The sequence below is a fragment of the Ptiloglossa arizonensis genome, chromosome 2 (genome assembly GCF_051014685.1).
Source record: "Ptiloglossa arizonensis isolate GNS036 chromosome 2, iyPtiAriz1_principal, whole genome shotgun sequence".
In the NCBI taxonomy this organism is placed as follows: Eukaryota; Metazoa; Arthropoda; class Insecta; order Hymenoptera; family Colletidae; genus Ptiloglossa; species Ptiloglossa arizonensis.
In genome coordinates, this window is record NC_135049.1 from 22302681 (window position 1) to 22323048 (window position 20368).

At 46.7% G+C, this 20368-nt stretch overlaps 1 protein-coding gene across 10 annotated transcripts in view; it reads right to left on the reverse strand.

Moving 5' to 3' along the window:
- The window catches only part of LOC143155171 (phosphatase and actin regulator 2), a 361509-nt gene that overhangs the window by 330528 nt on the left and 10613 nt on the right, over positions 1-20368 (reverse strand). For 5 of the 10 annotated variants that reach the window (XM_076327605.1, XM_076327603.1, XM_076327602.1 and 2 more), the window contains exons 1-2: positions 7312-8019; positions 3889-5102 (exon numbers count right to left, since the gene is read on the reverse strand). The exons of 1 other annotated variant lie outside the window; for it this stretch is intronic. In XM_076327605.1, the coding sequence (XP_076183720.1) occupies positions 3889-4198 (310 nt within the window). In that variant the 5' untranslated portion in view covers positions 4199-5102; positions 7312-8019. Of the gene's footprint in view, positions 1-3888; positions 8021-20368 lie in introns of those variants that run through there. 4 more of the 10 variants (XM_076327597.1, XM_076327600.1, XM_076327601.1 and 1 more) reach the window with 4 other exon arrangements.

Consider the following 20368-nt stretch of genomic DNA (forward strand, 5'->3'; position numbering starts at 1 on the left):
CGAGTAATCGTCCACATCCGCGGGGTGTTTCCAATCTTCTCGAAAAATAGGAAATCGAGCCTCGAGTTTCGCGCCTGTCGAGCGTCAAACGCGCATCGCGAAAGAAGCGTAAGAATCGTGACGAGAATCGCGGTTCTAGGAAGAAATTTCGAGTAAAATTTTCGCGGCGCGCCACCAAAGAGCCCCGGCATGTAAATTTGTCCCGCGAGGTACGCTGTTGCGTCTCGTCCGCGATGCACGTGCGGTAAACCGGCCAGATTTACACGTCCCCCTACACAACGCACGGCGAAACACGTAGACATACGTGCTTCGAGCGCGATTCACCGTCCGGGCTGTTGGTTACTTCGAAAGTAATACGCGTTGCATGACCAAACACCGCATGGAAAGTATCTTGGCGGTGTGGCCGGACGGAGGGAGAGACGTTAATAAGATTCTCGAACGAGATTCGATAAACGCGGAGATCCGAGAACGTTGGAACAGTGAATCATTTGTAGGCGCCGGTTAACGGGGTTTTCAGGAACAAGGGCCGCGCCTGTTCCCCCGGAAACCACATTTTAGGATCCCGGTTACGTTGTCGGCCCTGCGTATATAACCTGACCGCAAACTGAATCACCCTGATCCCGAAACCACGGAAATTTCAACCACCCGAAGTATCTTCGGCAAAGGGTAATCGAGAACTTCTGTATCTTCGTTTTTCGACGAATTGGGCCCCGTGGAAGGGACGAGGCGGTTCTTTCGAAATCTCGAGGACGTTCCGTGGAACCTCGTTGTTCGTAGTAACGCCGAGCGGAAGGAGAAGCGGTGCTTCGAGGACTCTAGGAGCGTTCGTTATTTGATAATTGAATTGTGCGTATCGTTTCGACGAAGAGCCTCCGTCGAGACCGATTAACACTTTCGTGCGGTGGTTTTGACGCGATTCCGCGGAATTCCAACGGTGACGCGAGAACGATACGATTGGAAAATTTGTTAACCCCGTGCACGTGTAGCTGCTTGCTGCTCGAAACGGTAACGAATTTTCCAGTTAGGAGTGAACAAGAGAAGATGCTAAACTTTAGCATCTTCTAGAAGTATTAAAATTTACGTATCGAAACGTATCTTTGAAAAGTGAGATTCGGGTAGCTCTTGTTGGGGCCTAACGATCTCATAAAAAATTCTTTATTCTTTAGAGAAATGTAAGAAATGTTTTAAACGTATTTCTAGTTTCCATAGAACAGTGAGCTGTAACCCTCGCAATTATTTTCCCAGCGGGTGGAGAGTATTGCTGATTTCTTGGAAAATCGCATAAGAAGAAATAATCAGAGAAAGAATACTTCCGTTATTTCAACCAAGTAACGTAAATAGAAACATCCTGGCACGGTTGCAAATACCCGAGTACCCTGTGTTACGCGCGAGGATCCAGCTCGCGAAGGTTTAAGGGCTCGATTTCGCAGAGCCCCCGATGCCCAGGTTCGAGTAACGCGAAAATTCTTGGCGAGAATCGGGACAGTCCAGCGTTAACGAGAGAAGAGACGCAATATTACGTAAGCGGCTGCGAATGCGTTAAGATGTGCAAATTTGTTCGTCCCGTCTTAAAAGGTTAACCGACAAGGAACGGTGAAAGACAACGAGGTCCGGACGATCCATCGGTGCTCCAGGCGTTTCTGGAAAACAAAAAGCCGGCCACGACAATGGTACGGACTTTTCGTGGGAGCGCGATAACAAAGCTCCCTTCGCGCGAGCCGTTCCGTTAATAAAAGGGAAGGGAAAAACTCGGTCCCTTGCCCCTTTCCCTCTCTCGTTCTCGCTCTATTTCTCTTCCTCTCTCTCTCTCTCTGGTTCCCTTTCTTTCTAGCTCTGTTCCGCCTCCCTTTGTCCCTTCTTCGCACACCGACCGACGACCTCCCGAGATAGCGCCAGCCGGAGGAAGTAAACGGAAGACGACGAGAAAAAATAGGGAGAAAAACCACGTGTAGGTAGTCGGTGCACTGCACTCGCGGGGTTTGTTTACAAGCCGTGGAACTCGACTCGCGCGAGTTCCTCGAGTTCCTCGACTCGAGTCGAGTCGAGTCGGGGATCGAACCGCGCCGATTCTCTTCTCCCCGGTGCGATTCCCCGCCGTACTCTACTCCCCTTGCACCTTCGGCTCTATGACTCTCTTCCTGTCCCTCTCCCCCTTTTTTCGCTCGTCGAGCAGCCCTCCCGCACTCGATCGAGTTCCACGATCCGCGCAGCGAACGGTAATCACGCGCTGCGAGGAAAATTCCTCGCGTAGGAGAAACGTCGGAACGCGCTCGACTGCGTTTCGAACTCTACGAACGTTTTGTAGACATTCGAAGAGGAAACACGGAAGCTTTCGAGTATCGTTAGCGTCAGATTGCCACGAACCACGATTCCACGTTCCGCTGCGCGCTATCGTGCACCAAGGTGGTTCTCGAGGACAGAATTTTCTTCCTCGTTGCGCGCGAACTCGCAAAATTACCGTCACCTGCACCGGGACGGTACTCGCTGAATTGAAACGTACCGCCCGAAATGTCCGAATACTCGATACCGGACCCGAAACGAGACTTCTCGGTCTCGGTGCGAACGGAACTTCTGTGGTCTTCCAATCGCGAATAGGATGACGTAACCTCTCTATTCCGCGCGCGATAGTTACCTACGTAAAATATCGAACGTAATAATATTCCGTATTATTGTACCGTGAGTTCGAAACGATTACAAACACGGTTTCGGTAAGTGTCTCAGCCCTTTCGCTACGGAGCACTTGTGACAAAATGCGATAGCTGCGAACGGAGCGCATTACCGGAATGCTACGAAGTAAATAGAAGTCGTTTCTTGTTCCCGAAATTTCACAATGATATTTATTATATTTGGCGATATCGTTTTACTTTATAAAATGTAAAACTTTGTAATCGGAATTTATTTTTGTTATATATTGTATTATAATGCTCGTATAATATTTTTTAATAGATTATAACGAAATTACGAAAGTATTTAAAGCCAAACGCAATATTAATAATCGAGTTTGGTACGATAAAGTTCAAAGCGTGGAACCACGCGTAAGCCAACGTCACGTTGCGAACAACAATACCTCGACTCGTGTCTTTTTCCGTGTTTACTACAGGCGACACATTTTCGAACTTGATTTTTTTTTTCGATGCCTCGTTCGAGGCATTTTTGATGCCAGATACTCGATTAAGAAAAGTATCTCGTGTGAAGTATGAAATAAAAGTATATATTGTATGAACGCATATACGATATACGTTCTTCGTACCTCAGGGATCACATCTCCAGAGCGTATGTATACGTTCTTCGTACCTCAGGCACCACTTTTCCAGAGCGTATAAATACATTCTTCGTATCTGAATGATCATTCTTCGAGGACGTATATATACGTCCGCATAAGCGAAAGGATTATTAACTCTGCAAGCGTCCAGAGTTTCGAGAGAACGAACTAACCGTTCTGAAAACTAATTTTGTCGTTCGTCATTCTCGTGGACTCGAATGTGAACAACCCCCTAAATAAGAAAATGTCCTGAAACTCGCCTATGACCGTATTGGCCGCGAGAGAACGAACGAATCGTTCTGAAAACCGATTCTGTCGTTCCTCGTTCTCATGGGCTCGAATGTGAACAACCACCGAGTTGAGGAAATATCCTGAAACTCGCCTATGACCGTGTTGGTCGCGAGAGAACGAACGAATCGTTCTGAAAACATGATTTCGTCGCTCTGGTGTTCTCGAATGTGAGGAACAACCACCGGGTTAAGAAAATATCCTGAAACTCGCCTATGACCGTGTTGATCGCGAGAGAACGAACGAATCGTTCTGAAAACCGATTTTGTCGTTCATCGCTCTGGTGTTCTCGAATGTGAACAAGAACCACCGGGTTAAGAAAATGTCCTGAAACTCACCTATGACCGTGTTGGCCGCGACTTCCTTAGCGGCCGCGGCTGCCGCGGCCGGTCCGTGTGCCAGGAAGTCGCTGAGCGACAACGAGGAGGCGATGATCTGTCGTTTCTCCTCGAAGTTCAGGTAATCGAGGCTGTTGCTCCTCTGTGGCCCCGCCACGATGGTGACGGTCTTCGCCGCGTGATGATGGTGATGGTGGTGGTGCTGTTGATGGAGATTGTTCTCCGCGGTTAGATTGCCGGTCTTCTCGTTGTTTGGCTCGTTGGTGGCCGGTGTTGGCACCAGGTAGACACCGCTGACGCGTATGGACATCGTCGACGGGCGTTCCTTGAAACGGCCACGTTTCTTCCGCCTCCAGGGGCTGAGGATCGCGACCAGACCCGGTAACGAAGCTACCGGTTGCTGGTCGGCTGAAACATCCTGACGGCTGCCCGGTCGAGAGGTCGGCTCGCGTCGCTTGTTACTTCGCGGCAGCTCCACGGCTCAGGGTTTCGTGCGTTCAGGCCCGACGTGGAAATTTATTCGGTTGCCCAGTGTTGGCCAAGGTTGGCCCGAGAGCGCGTACACCGGCTCCCGGTCGTCGTCGTCGCGGTCGTCGATCGATCGTCGTCGCGGTGGTCTCGGTGATTCGAGGGGCGTCCAGCTCGCACGGAATCAACCACGAGAATCACCCATAGATCCGAGAACGATCACGGAAATAGGTCCGGTGTCTCGTGTCGCGGTAGCTCCGCTTTATTGTCTTCTGGCCGATGCTCGTATAAAAGTTACAAGTACGTGTACGTATATAAGATGGCAGGATATTGCGCGTTGCGGACGATTCTCGTTATCGCTTCGACGGATTATTTGCAGACTTCAGCGGTAGTCGCGGGACCTTGACTGGCCGCGAGTTACATTGGCACGATGCAGCAGTCGTTTCTCTTGTACGCGCGGGCGGACGTTTAGCGTCGTTATGGCACTCTACGGATCGACGTTTACGCGAATCGCGCGACACGCGGTTCCAAGTCGCGGTCCAGTTCCTTCGGTTTGGTCGCGATCGGTGCCGAAACCGTGGAAAATTATTCGGTGCGATTATTCTCCTCTTGTTTAATATTTTTCCGTTTTTTTTTTTCTTTTTCTTTTCTTCTCTCTCTGTTTTCCTCCTTTTAGTTTCGGTTCTCTCTCGAGCCGAGCACGAAGGAGCCACGAGTGCGTACGGTAGACGGCTCGATGAATCGTCCTGCGCAATAGGAACCGGATAAAAGTTAACTGCCGATGCTCGCGGCCCGGGCGTCGTGAATGGCGCGCATTGTGCGCCGCACCGGGAGAACCCGCGGACGATTATGTCCCCCGTACCACGAAATGTCTCTCGCAGCCTCGCGAGACGGTCCACCGCCCCTCTAATTACAAACTGCTTAATTGGAGGCTAGAGCGCGCGCGGCCCTGATACGCAGCTTTCTGATCCGTTTCGGAAACCAGGCTGAAATCGAACGCGAACGCGGTACCGCGCCGCGAGACGACTTTGTCCGCGCGAAATTTTACCCGGTAGCCCGATTTAACGAGATTACTGAACCACTGCCAACCGGAACTCTCCTCGCACCGAACCGAACTGGGATACTACTTGCCGAATTTTTCCGCGTTCGAACGCTCGAATAACTCGCCGATTATTCGAGTATTCCGCGAACGCAACGATTAGACTTTAAACCAGCGGAATGCTCCTTTGCGCGGAATATCGAATTAGCGGAATACTCGATCTATTCGAATATCAAATTTTCGAACAACGATCACCGAATATTAAATCGAGATAACGGTGTCAACGGATGTTCAATTATTCGAACGTCCGACTGTTAAAATATTCAACCGTTCGAATCCGCGACTATCGAATGATCTCGGCCCTGGTACGTAGAACGGTGCGCAAACGGAATCTTAAACCCGGTTCGAATCCTCGGTAATTCTAACGACCGTACGGATAACGTGCGATTAATTCGCGATCGACGGGTACGTAATTTCGAAAATTTCGACCGTAATTCCAGCTGCCTGAAAATATTAACGTCGAGGAAACGAACGGGGTATTTTCGTATCGTACGTTTCCCGAGCATCGGATCCTATTATTTGAGCGAGAAATCATTGATAATGAGGAGAATAAGCGGATCTCCGTTATCCGATCTCTGTTCGCTCGCGAAATGTTCGGATAAACGGCGTTCTACCGCATCGAGTTGGTGCACGCGAAGTGTCGCTTATACGAAATTTAAATTTCGCGACACGCTGACGTAAGTGAAACTATATTTGACCGGCAGTTGTTACAGATCGGGCTAAAGTGGAAGCTATTTCTCGCGACACGTGTGAATTAACATTCGAGGAAGTTTTTCAACGTTATTTACCGCTTACGAAAAAACGATCGGACGAACGGGAACGATGAAATCATCGCTGGGCTCGATAATTGTAACGATCCGACGGCCATTTTCTAAAATCCGTAACGAGAGCCGCGGCGAAAATGCATTGTAAACAAATCGATGAAACCGCGTCCGAAGTTGGCGAAAAAAATTTGCAACGACGACTACGCGGAAATTGATTCGATTGCGCGGTATTGCACAGCGTTGCACGGGAAGATTTTGCGTATCGGAACGTGAAATTTCGACACTCTCGCTCTGTGCCTTTTCGGCTAACGCCGATGGATTTTCATTTTCTCGAACGTTCCCGGACCGATGCGCGAGATAAATTACCTCGAAAGGAAAAATCCGTGCGAGCAACGTTCGCAGGGTTTCCGAGTCACGAGAGAAGAGTAAAAGAATCGGGAAGAAACTGTGTATATCGATTAAATATACGAAGTTTGATTGTTGACGTTACATCGAAAGAAACGAACCACATGTCCCGTGCACCAACCTATAAATAACACCGATATTTTTATCGAAGATTTTTCTCGCGTTTATTCTCCCGCGACACCCGAAACGCGATTAATCACTATCGTGCACCAGGGTATCGTGTTCGTAACGAACGGAAGTGAGGTTATAGAGCGCGCAATAACAACGACATTTCGCCGAACGGAACGGAACGTCCGTAAACCTAACCTGTATTTCGTTCGAAAAGGCGGCGAGACGCCGCGAAGGTCGTGACACGAGCGTTCTCTCGAGCGGCCGGAAAAATATCGCACAGCTGTCGCGTGCGCAAATAAAAGGCGAGTTTCGATTACGTAAAATATAGTAAACGCCGTCCGGTATGCGCACGAAGCTGCGAACGGGAAACCGGGCGCACGAGTAACCTCAAATATCCCGTACTCGTACCGACCGCTAAACGCAATTGTACGCGTATAGAGACGGGTTACAGCGCACGCAGAAAGCATTCGGTTTTATCGCGAAACGGAGCAACGTATCGGAGCAGCATGGTGGCTACGGGCCGGTGAGACGCATTTCGTGGCGAAACGGTGGGGACAGTGACGGAGACGGACGTACTTGACGATATCCAGGGGCAGTGGATGGCTCCGTTTGGCAGGACTCGGAAAAAAGGACCTGGACGTTTCCTCGACGTTATATCACAGCGGTGACGATTCACGGCAGGCGTCGCCACTCCTTCACGGGACACCTGTGTGCCTTCTGGCTGCAGGTGAGAGGAGAGCGAGACGGAGAGAAAGGACGCAACGATTATAAACACAGAAGCACATACTACGCGCGCGTACGCACCGAAACACAGGTGCAATGGAGAGAGAGACAGATATACGTATATACGTATACATATATATATATATATACACGTATATACGTATATATATATATATTAGCAGGCACAACTGTGGAAAGGCACGGGTGCCACGAACTCCGAACTTAGCACGAGAAACGACAACGACGACGACGACGACGTCGACAGGAAAGCACGCACACGAAAGTTGACACACACGCTCGGCCCTCCACGAGAGACACTATACAAACGCGAGACGTCTCGTCGCTGGATGTTCGTGAACAACCGAACTCGTCGTAGACAGGACGCACACACGCCGGGTTGCCCGATTCGCGCGGGGACGGATTCGCGACGGAATTAATTACGGCTGCATCCGATGCAACGTGTAAAAAGCGAACGGAGCCGAGAGAAACGGGCAACAACGACAACGACGACCGCGCCACGAAACACACACCGAGCGAGGCTCGCGAACACTGAGGGCGGCCATGCGATCGCCGCGCCGCCATGCGCTGTCGACGCATATCACCGACCACGAGACAACGCTGTGCCGGCCGAATGGGGGAAAGTGAACCTCCTATACCGCCTTCGTCGTAATTTTTCATTAATGAATTTACGGAGGGTCTCCTACTGGCTGCCGTTACAACGACAACCCGTACCAAGAACGAACGATCGAATACACGGTTCACGCACGCTCCGTTGCAAACTTTTCCCTCGTACAAACACCGTGGCCGAATTGAACATTTTTCCTTCGACGACGGAGAAGAAATCCCCGACGCGGTAACGGGCTGTATTTCCAGCTCGATCGCGCAATGGAGTCTATCGTGTCGAGTAACGCGGAATACTCGAAAAAGATTTACGACAGATCGACAAAGTCGTATCATTTCGTACGGTCTTGTTTCGTATTATTTTGTACTTCGTGTGTCACTGTTATAAATAAACCGATGACTATCAAGGTTGAGCATTCGTCTCGTTTCTTAATACCCTTGTTTTCGTAAGGTCAACGGTAAACAAACAACGACGAAGTTCCCGATCGAAAGAATGTCCGAAAGGAAATACAAACTCGTCTCGAACCTTCGTTTTCTCGTCGAAAACGAAAAAAACAACGTCGGTATCGTTTTAAAATCGACTCGATCCGAACCGCGGGGTTCTTCTTCTTCTTCTTTCTTTTAAACGAAAGTTTAAAAAGAAAAAGAAAAACTGAAAAATTTCCAGGTAGACGGAAACTGGTGACAAACGACGACAATTGATATTCGAAAATATGAAAACGAACGGTTCGTTTAGGACCGAACTACGAGCGTACTTTATTAGTAACTCCCTTTTATCTTAACGACCGAGACAAGTTTCGAAAGAAGCACTTAAGCTCGCGAGATTACCGAAATGCCGCATCGAAGCCTCGATCGAAACTAAGTCACAATTAGTCTCTCGTTCGCGACGATCGGAGATTAGAAAACTAATTGGAAACTTTACCAGCGCGGAAGAGTCTCGTAACGTTGGAAAAATCTCGATCACATAACGGACACGTGACAGTCGTTAACCGGACTGTACACGACCACATTCTCGACGCTTATCGTTCCTACGCGCTCTGTATGTTTCCGTACACGCTCTTTTGTTGCTTTAATTGAAGAAAATTATAGATTGCGCCGGGACGTCCTCCGTCGCGCGCATTATACTCCAAAAATGTTAACCACGAGTCGTGCTCGTGATCGACTTCGTAACCCGCGGAACGATAATCGCGAGACCACGCTCACGCGAACACTCCAACGAATACACGGAAACGATACCTCGTTGTTCATATTTTTACCATTTTTTCGCGATCGTTTCACCCATTGCGCTCGTATTAAATTTGGACATGGATGTCGTACTGATCGGAATTAATTTCCATTGAAAGAGCAGCGATACGTAACATTTAAGATTACGAAGGATAAATCAGATTTATTAATTGTTTCGTGAACTTTAGATATATGTTTGTACGACATTGTGTTTTAATGCAATGATTTTATGTAAAAATTATACGGTCGTCCTAGGCTCTTTTTCGTTTACGTGTTGCTGCTTCGCGAATTACAAGATGTATTTTAATATTCAAAATGCGAGCTGTGTCGCGCCTTCCCTTTCAACGTAACTTCCATCACGCATTCGATTCTGGAAGAGTCAGGGCTAACCTGATATTTATTTCTCAAAATGTTTCACTTTCGAGAAAAGTTGCGTTCGCAGATAAATACACGATTCTTCTTGGTCTAAAGCTCTAAATACCATTTCCGTTGAATATATCGTTCGTTCGAGAGATCGCACATCGAGCATCGATAATGACTAACATACGGAACAATCTTCACTTTTTACATCTTCGTAGTGCCGCAATATATGCAGTTTTGCAATATATTTGCGGTCGTATTAAATTTGGAAATGGGTGTCGTACTGGTCGGAATTAATTTCCCTTGAAAAAGCAGCGGTACACAACATTTAAGATTACGAAGGATAAACAAGATTTATTAATTCCTTCTCGAACTTTAGATATATATTCGTACGACAATGTATTTTAATGTTATATTTTTATGTAAAAATTATATTTTATAGTAAAATACTCTCCAACATACAGTCCTGTATGTCCCTTTCGACTACATGTATCGCAAAAATAATTAGTTTGGTGACTTCCGCTCTTAATCTTTCCGTACGAACATACGGAACAATCTTCTCTTTTTACATCTTCGTAGTGCCTCAATATATGCAATTTTTCATTAAGGAAAATCATCAAGCCCTTCCTCTGTACTGGATTATCAGTTATCTCTAATAGGAGCACCGTATTTGTTCGTGAACAGATTCTTTATACATTCAAGTTCGTTCGGAGAAAGTGTAAACTAATACATACTTCAATAAAGTGTAAGATCAGTATGGTTCCTCGCTATGGTGGCTCAAAGCAGACGTACGATCGCGAAGGGTTAATTGCCCAACGAACCCCGTGTTCGATTGGTCGAATTATCTTCCGCGCGCGTTTCGATTTCGTTGAACGCGGAGCAAACTTCCGAAGAAATTCGAACGCGGTTCCACCGCAAACCGGAAGGACGGCAATTTTAATTAGACGCGTTCAGCCTCGGCCGCTGCGGCCGTTAATGAAATTCCAATGCGGGAGGTTAATTAAAAGTTAGAGCAAACGATTAGAGAAACAACGATTTCCAAGCTGGCCGACCGTTTCGGTTTACCGCGAGATAAAACGACCTTGGGGAACGTCCACCTCGAGCCTCCTACCTCGAAAACAAAATTACGAATAACGTACCGCGCGGAGATGGTAATATGGTGACGTCAGAGTGCTCCGGAAGCACTCTTCCGATGGAAGCACAAATATAGACGAGAGTATGAAAACGGAAACATTGTACTTTCGGTCAATTGTAATTATTCGGAATTTACCGCGATCGGAACGAATCGAAAAGCATCGTTTACGACAGACATATCAGGAGTGATTTTCAACTCGATTTTAAACTCGTTAGACTCGTGAGTTTAGGTGCAAGAGTGCTCCAGTTTCTGATGAAGTCACAAAGTAGTGTACAAAAACAGAAAAATTCCGAAAATCATAATTATTCAGAATTTACTCCGCTAAAAATAAATGGAACATCTTCTACATAACTGTAGCATAGTGACAACGCGGTAAACTGTTAATATTTTCTCAGATTGAAAACTGATCACGGATTAAAATTCGAGGCGAAGTACGATCAGTCTTCCGCGTTAAACCTATACCAAATTTCGTTCGAATGGACGAGAATCGTTCCCGACGTTTCCCTCGTCGGTCTCGTGAAGTTTTTAAAATACACGGGGAAAAGCACGGTCCACCGCACGGATTCACCCCCCGTGAAAACCGTGAGAGCTCCCGTAGTGGAAATTCGTAAGAATTCCACGTAACTGTCCGATCGAACGGTAGAAAAGACGGTTACGAATGGGGATTGGAGGGCCGTCGATGCATCCGAGACACGGGACGAACGTTCGAAGCGAAAACTCGTCGGCTGGAGTCTGACGCGGGCCACGCGGTATTTCCGAGGCGTCTAGACTCCCTAATTTAAACCGACTCGCGGATCTACCGAGGTTTCAGCCCCGTCTAGCCGCTGTCACAACGAACGACTGAAATATGAGAAACACTTTCGCCCCGCGAAAAGAGAAACGGACTTTTTACCGTCCCGTGGACGACTCGCGGTCCGTACGGGAAACAAAGGGAGAGCCCGGCCTTGGACCGTGGAAACTCGAATTCGGGAAAACTCGGTCGAAAATAGAACGGAAACGGTATTACGTTCCACGGTTTGCTAACCGTGTGCGCGTGTTCTCTCCTCTCCCCGGTGGTTCGTTTACGCTCGATCGCGGTTCTTGAGCAACACGCGCGTCTGCGTCGAAAAGTAGCGGAAACTACCGTCCGAGAGATGCATTTATTGGCACCGGCCCAGTGGAGAGTCGGTTCTCCAGCACGGCCCCTCGCCAAATGTAGCTCCGCGAGCGGCCCGCCCCGCCCCGCATAATTGTGGCCGCGCGTACGGGAAACAACGCGGTTTTAAATACTACGCCGTGAACGCGTCGCGTGTACACTTATCGTCGAATCGTCTCGTGGAATATAGAATTCCGATTCCCGAAACGAGAAAGGGAATACACGCGTCGCTCGTCACGAGGGAAAGGCCCGTCCGTGTTACGTCTCGGTTCAACGGTCAAAGTACTTCCGTCTATCGGCTCCTCGCGACGCGAAAGGTTCTTTCGCGATATTAAGTCGGGTATAAACCGCCCTCTGACCGGATCCATCGATCGCGGTGAATTAAGGTCGCGATCCGCCGAAGAAGAAACGACGCGGAGAGGGTCGACCGCGTACCCGACGTGCAACGAGCGTTTTTCAACGTGCTCTCTGCGCAACGATAGCGCAGAGAGACACTGCAACCGATGTGGTACGGTTTGGCCCGTAGACGGTTCGTAGTTTCGGAGCGTCGGCCCTTCGAATGTTCGACATCGAGTATCTCGCGAACCGTTTACGGACGAAACCGGATATCGTTGAGCTCGGTTCGCCGAGCTCTGTTATCGCGCGATAGGATTTTCGAAATCGAGCGTTACACTCGGATACGTTTCACACCGCGAACGTAGCGCGTCGCTAGATCCGCGAACCGGACGATTTATTTTCATACGGATGTCTCAATGGGCGTACAAAGTCTTATTCCGTACGCGGTGGGGAGACGGATCCGGATTAATCTATTATTATCCGGTATGTTGCGAACAATTCCAGGAACTGCTCGCGAGCGAGCGAGCAAACGAACGAACGAACGAACGCCGCCCACTTAACCGTATTATTAATTGCAATAAGGGACGAGTGTCGTCGCTGACCCGAATTACGGGACAATTTACAATTAAGCGGCGGAGACGTATAATTAAGGCAAAGTGACGGTGCATCAGCGACAACCGCGACCGTCTAGCGGCAGCTGGTGTTGCACTTACGCTTCCTTGTGCTTTCACGGGTTCCTAAATGCAATCTGGCCGCAACAAGCAACCGCGAGGCCAAACGAACCCGTCGTCGTCGTCGTTCTCCTCCTCGTCGTCCTCGTCGTCCTCGTCGCTGGAAAATCACTTTCCATGGATCGCATTTGCGGGACACGGCTTTCCTGCCCTCACTGCCAGGGGAGAGTGACACGCTTGAATTTGCTCGCCGATTGCGCGCGCCACGGATGCAACTGACACTGGCGCCTCGTTTCCCAACGTTTCGACGATAGCGCGTAAAGAGACGGGGAATTGATACTTTGGAGTCGTTCGGAGCAACGACGAGAAACTGAATCTTTCAGGGAACATTTTCAACTATTTGTTCCTCTTACAAATTCATGTTTCTGTCCCCAAACTTCTAGGTACTGACTTTTAAAGCGTTACCTGGTCAAAATTATAATATAGAAGGATTGAAAGGTTGCACGAATGTCTGTCAATCGAATAAACATTGCAAATAGATAGTAATGTATAAATTATTGCATTATTTTCGGTCTAGGTTAAGTTACCGGGAAGAATTTGTTCCGATCGAATTATTCGAGGTATTTTCACTCGTTCGATTTATTTATAAACGTTTCAAGGACCGACTTAAAAGGATTTGAGACTTATTTGACCATTGCGTAAAATTTGATGCTTGTTTCGCTACGTTTAAAATTTGTATCGATATTGGTAAAGGTTGAAGAATCTATAAATATAGATCGATAATGTGCAATTCCAAAGAGAGAGGCACAGAAGCACGGCCACCACGTGCGGATTGTTCAATCGATACGGTAATAATGATGAATAGTCGAGTGTCGACGTTAATTCGTAAAAGTAAATTCGAGGAAGAACGAAAAGTATGGGTATGCAAAAATATAAAAAAAAATTGTTTGACACAATAGTTTTGAAATTCCATGGTTTCCGGAATTCAAAGTGGATAGTGTGTCAACGTTTATTCTTCCTTTGCAATGAACCACTTCTATCTTGAATAGATAGAAGAAGCGGTGTGTTAAGACAAAGGTCATAGTAAATACGTAGAAATAATGGAGAGACAGAGTGATGAAGAAAAACCACCGAAGTGTGGAGGAAATAGAAGAGGGGAGACGACGGAAAAACGTTCTTCCCGAACGGACGGTCACCCATCTTAAAGCCGCACGTGACGACTAAGCGCTTTACGTGAAAGACCGACCGAGTAGATTCGAGTTCACGTGCCCTACTGCGCTGTACGAGAGTTACTTCAATATTTTCTACACCCTGTGACCACAATTTCGTATTCTCACGAATAATAATAACTATTGACACGATCTTCGCGATAAAAGAATATTTCTAATTTTTTATAAGGAAAATTTCGTAAGCATCAAAGATCGTGCAATACCATCGAAAATTTTTTTTCGTTCTTCGTAATTTTCTAAACGCAATGATCACGAGTTTTTGAATTTTCATAGAGGATATTTCTCCAGAGAATCGAAACTTTTTACGATCTCTCTCGGACCGCGCAATATTTGTTCAAATTAATTTGTTCAGTGTGCCTCGTCCTGCGTACTCGGCAACTGCCGAATTATTAATTCGACTAATTGTATTTCGCAATCGCGGTTGCGTTCGACGACGTGTACGCGTTTGAAAAATTACGTCGAAGGCGATCGATGCGCGCAAATGAACCTCGAATCGTAACTGTTTACCGCGAAAGTACAAAACCGACCCGTAATTGGTTTTGGTTGAATCGCAACGTGGGCACCGTATCGACGGAAGGTTCGACGATTAACTTTAACGCAAACTGAAAAAATCACCGGCGTTCGTGCGATATCGTACGTCCGTTGGATCGTTGGCCAACCGACCGAATGAAACATTCTTAGACGGCGATGATGATGACGATGGCGGGAAATTAACGACTACCAAGAAGGATAGGTACAACGAGAAATTGCTTTTCTTATTGCCGTGTAAATCCACTCCACTCTCGCTACATTAGTGGCGGCGAAAGTAAAAGTAGTTCGTCTCGAAGAAGACGTCGCGTGTTGCGAAATCTTGAAAACTAAACCGTTACCGATGGGCTCTGAAAAATCTATCGCGGTTCGCGCGAATCATCCGAGGAGAGAGCACGGTTGCAACTTTTGTCGTTGCAATTCGAGCGGGAGCTCTCTCGCGGAGCTTAAACGGAAATTAGAGAAAAGAAAGCCGTGGTCTTCGCGGAAATATTATTGCGCGTTATCCCCGATAACGTTATTTTCGTTTTTAATTACACTCCGGCGGTATAATCCGGAACCTCGTACGTTTAATCGTGCATTTAATAAACTCGTTGTCGTGAAATTAAATTTCTTCCGTGTATCCCCCTCCCGGTCCTCTGGTTATGGTTAGTCGACGAAACGGGTAGGGAAGTTTAATCCCTTTATTGTCGCGATATTACAGGGAGTCTCGTAATCCCGATACAAAGCGGGTGCAATGTAATCTCGACGAAAAAAGCTCCGAAGTTCGGGGACATTAGTAAGGGATAAAGGTATACCAACATCCGCCACAATATCGTCGGCAGACGACTCCGTGAATGTAAGTGGCAGTCTCTTCTACCCTCCGTCCCCTCCCCCCGGTCTCTTCGGATTAACGTAATGGAATAAATTACTTCGAGTTCCAGCACCGGGACTTTTCTCGCTGCGACGGCATTGCGAGGCGTGCTTGAATCTCGTTATCTTCTGCTTTTTCGCAAGTTTCTGTTAACTAACGAACGTTCTCCAATTTGTTAAAGTTTCAAGCGTGACGGTCTATTCGGAACGGAGTAGTTTCAAGAGAATCGGAACGCGTCCCTCGATTCTCGAGGGAACGTTAAACGAACGGTCGAAAACCGAATTAAAATTTTATCCACGGTTTAAATAACGCGCGGTGAACGTGTCCCGCGAACAACGCGTCCTCTCCAGACGACGACGACGACGAGCCCTTTAAAGCATTTTTCAGATAGATGTGCTCGAACGATGCCGTAAAGTGTGTCTCGTAAAAACGCCGTTAAAGCGGATCAGGATTTATGAGTGGTGTACTCGAAAAACAAAGCCACCTCTGCAGAAGCCGATAAACCCCGCTCGAGATACACCCGACGGATTATTATAGGAAACGTCATTAATATCGCAGTCTCCGAGCGTTGACGGTTTCTCACGCGCGAACTGTAAACCTACACGCGAGATTCCACCGGCGAATACAACGACCCTCGTAATCTCTCTTATCGGAGCTATAACGAGCGACGTTCGATTTGTTAAAAATGGATCGCGTGGGAGTTGCCGTGCAACCAAGTGGTAAATATACAGCGATCGGTAAAGCGATTTCAAGATACGATCGTAGATAAAGTATAAAATAGACCTAACGTCGATTGGAAAAATGTGTCTCCGCGAATCGAGGAACTCTTATCGTTTCGGCACCGAATCGAGCGTTATCGATTCCGAATGGAGCAAGATTGCAACGCTACAAGAGGCAAGGAATAAAGCAAAATGCTTCGGATAATAGCGAAGAGAGTTAAAATTAAATTAATTCTTCCACCGGATAGGAGAATCATTGTCGAGGACCGTTCGAATCGATTATCGATCGGAAAATTTCTCTTCTAAATTTATTAAATATTCCGAGAGAGGAAAGTCCTTGAAATTTAGTTTCCTCCCTGGAAGGAACGCTACGTCGTTTCGCGCATAAAATTTTACGCGAAAAGTATTAATGCGGGTAATAAATAATTATTATCTTTTACATTTTAGCGTTAGAAACACTTCGGTGAGCTTCGTTTACTTCGAAATCCTATCGGAACGTATTTGTGTACATTCGTGATTTACAATGCACGAATAAAATTCGTATTATAATTTTAATACCTTGAAAATACGTGTACATTAATAACAATTACGGGTCGGAATACATTTTCCATAAAATATTCGGTCAAGATACGTGTTTCGATGTATCTTAATTTATATTGATTGCAATTATCAATAACTGACGGACGAGAGTTGAAACAATTATCAATAAACGATGGTTGTGAGTATCAATTTATTAAAATATCTACTTACTTTTTTACTTTACGGACGAACTCTCGAAGTAACCGTAAATATGTGACGTTACCCCCCTCCCCTGGGCAATATAAATAGACTCTCCGTATCCAAAAATTTTCAGTCGCCCTGGCGCCTCCGAGGTGACCGGATCTCCCGATTTGGGTCATTCAAGGATCCTCGCTGCGCACCTGACGCGATCACGGTTGCCCCAATTGGTGACCATTGGCCAGCAATGGTGAGAATCGTTTAAAATTTTTGCTATCTTTTATTCTATAACGTGCAAACTTCATCGCGAATAATACCGAGATAATTGGCCGCAAATTTAAAAGTTCCTTTCGATGTAAGAAAAGATTCAACTATGAAAATGTATCGGTCGATCGTTTCTCTGTCGAAATGTAAAATAGTGTAGGGGTGAAGAAAATAGGATTTTGAAAGTTTCGATAAAATGCAACATCCTGTGGATGTTGGGTCTATTTCCTTAAATCTTTCGAGGCACAGGGTCGAAGTTGGGAAAACGTTAAAAAAATTCGACAAGCTTCGAAACATAAAGGGACCGGCAGATCAGAAGTTATCGCGATTTCTGCATACCTCTAGCGGTGGCGTTTGCCAAGAAGCGTTCAGCGATCTCTGCTGGATATAAATAAATGCCAAAACAAATTCCCGCGGTGGCGGTCACCTAATTCTCGTTACCACTAATTTTCCCTCGACATGTTTTCAACAATAACAAGCGAAAGTCGCGTTCTCCACGAAAGAAAAACACTGCGTCCCACTTTGACGGTTCCTATCTTTATTTAGTCCTGCTGTCGTGTCCCGTTCGACCGAAAATGATTTACGTTTAATTATGTGTACAAATTCGCGGAGGTACGCTGTTTTCGCACGACTTTGACATTTCGTGGTACGTTCGTTCATGTCTGCCAATATTTCTCCGAATATTTTGTATTTCTCTATTCGTCCAATGCAATGCGTATTACGAATACTCTAGGAAGTTTCACACTTGGAGACAACTTGTTAATTATTTTATTTTTTTGTAAATAAACATTCAATCCTCCGTATTCCTTTTCGTTCTTCGTTCAGATATACACTACCCGTTATTTATTTCTAAGCGACGTATCGTCAGCTGCGAGTTAACTCGTACTCGGTAAACGTCAGTGTCGAACGAAGAAGAGATGCGAATTTCGAGAAACATACCCGAGTTTTCGCGCAACTTTCATCCCGATGTGGACAGGTCAGGAAAACCAGGTTGAACGTAGAGCTCGTTTCATCGACACGCTTTCGTCTCTCAATTTGCTCGCGTCTTCCTGCGCTCCGGGCAAGGTTTCTTCGTAACAGGACGTAGCATCGGCTCCCCTAAATATCAAGCTGCATCGTCCCGCTTCGATTTTCTATCCACCTCGCGTCGAAGCCACGTTGCAACAACGATCACGAGAAAATTCTTCGAACGACACCAACGCGACCGACGTCACCGTCACCCTCGAATTCCACGCGATTTTTCGTCGTTGCTTGGCACAGGGATCGCGAACACCGTGTCGAGGACAAAACCAGGACACCGCGTTTTATGTTAATAGGTGGACGAATTTCTTGGCTGCGTATCTTTAGAAAAGATACAAGAGTTTAGCAAGAAACTGAGATCGGTCCGCGCGACGTTTCGCGAATCGCGAGTCACGTTCGGATAACGATCTCGTTTCAATGGAATTACTCGATTTTTCGAGACGGAAAATGTCGTCGGAAGACAGAAATTGCACCATCGTTTCCCGATACGCGGTTTTCGTTTCATTTTCCGGCGTACGAATAAAATATTACTCACGATTCGGACGAAAGAATTTCATTCTGAAATTTCACCGTGCATCGGGAGAAGTAATAGGTATATTAATCTGGAGGGAGTCTCGTTTGTGCTGCGCATCTCCGAAACAAACCCGACGATACGGATGAAAGTAAAATTGAACTCTCGGGCCTTCTCGTACACTACGATTTCCTTTTGTTCGCGAGCTTTTAATAATTTTTGAGGAAATAACTTGTTCGATCAATTTTAAATCGACGAATCGTCAAGACGAATCGATAATGGTGAAATACGCTCGCAATTTGTAGCCATTAGTCGGTAATTTGCAATCACGAAACAAGGTACTATTATTTAAACCATTACTCGAACCAGTCGCCCATACACGGGACGACGATACAAGTAATACGTTCGTAAATAATTCATCGGTACGTTCGATGAATTTGCAAATAGAAATTTTCTAAGCAGACGTGCTCGGTGCTTTTATCAACGGTCCATTAACATATCGAATCGGTTATAATCGAGAACGAAATCACCCAGTGATTAACGACGAATAAGTTGACCGTGTCCGATTGGACAGTCGTTTCGACCGTTTCCGTTATTCGTTAATCAGAATTATCGATTGCTCGGTAATCGCGATCGTTAATCACCGGCTTCGTTACTCGTTGATCATCGATCGTGTTTCGTTTCGTCCAACTACGGTGGGGATGCGCGTCGTTGAGCGACGTTGTACAACGATTCCCTCGTCGGTGTCGAAAATAAGTAAAAGATCATCGGGCGAACACGAGCGACGCCAAGTTCCCCTTCATTGTGGCACTCGGGTGCAACAGATACCGGCCGCGCGGAAGGTTACGAATGCATAACGATCACGGAATGCGGCACAAGAAGCGCGACAGCGTGTTATGTGGCAACCGGTTTGAAATAACTCGTGCAAACCCTAGTCCGGTCTAAAATAAAGAAACCACGAATTCGCTTTGCATGTCAATGAATCAGCGGCTCACGTGGAAGAGGAACAAGATAAACCGCGTCGTTACAAGGAAATATCGAACGCGTGTACGACGCGCGCAGCAACGGGAGCTAATAAAAGCAAACGCCTCGCGAGCGTAACAAGCCGCGTTCGCAATTAACATTGCGCCGTCGATGAGACGACTCTTGTACTCGCGATTCCAACGTTTCGGTAGAAACGCGTCCCAGGAATTGGTTAACAACCGCGAGCAATTGCTACGGGTGCAACTAGACGCGACTTCGATAAATAATTTACTCGATTCGACGTATCTGGAGGCCCCTTCCGAGGACGCGAAACTAGACGTTCGTGGAAACGTTCAACTGTCTCGTAAGTAATTTTCTATAGAGAAAGACACGTTCCTCCTTTCCTTCGGAGGAATCTTCTTCCCGCGAATTATCATTTCTTATCACTCCTTTCTGTTCGTTTTTAATCTTAAGGAAAATATTCTTTCGCAACCGTAGCGTCCCCTTTCCTCCCATTTCTTTACATCGACTTCCTTAACGTGCACGTTCGCGAAGAATGGAAAAGTTAAAAATTTATTTACTTCGAAACTCGACTCCCTCGGTTCCAATTTAATATTTTTCCCG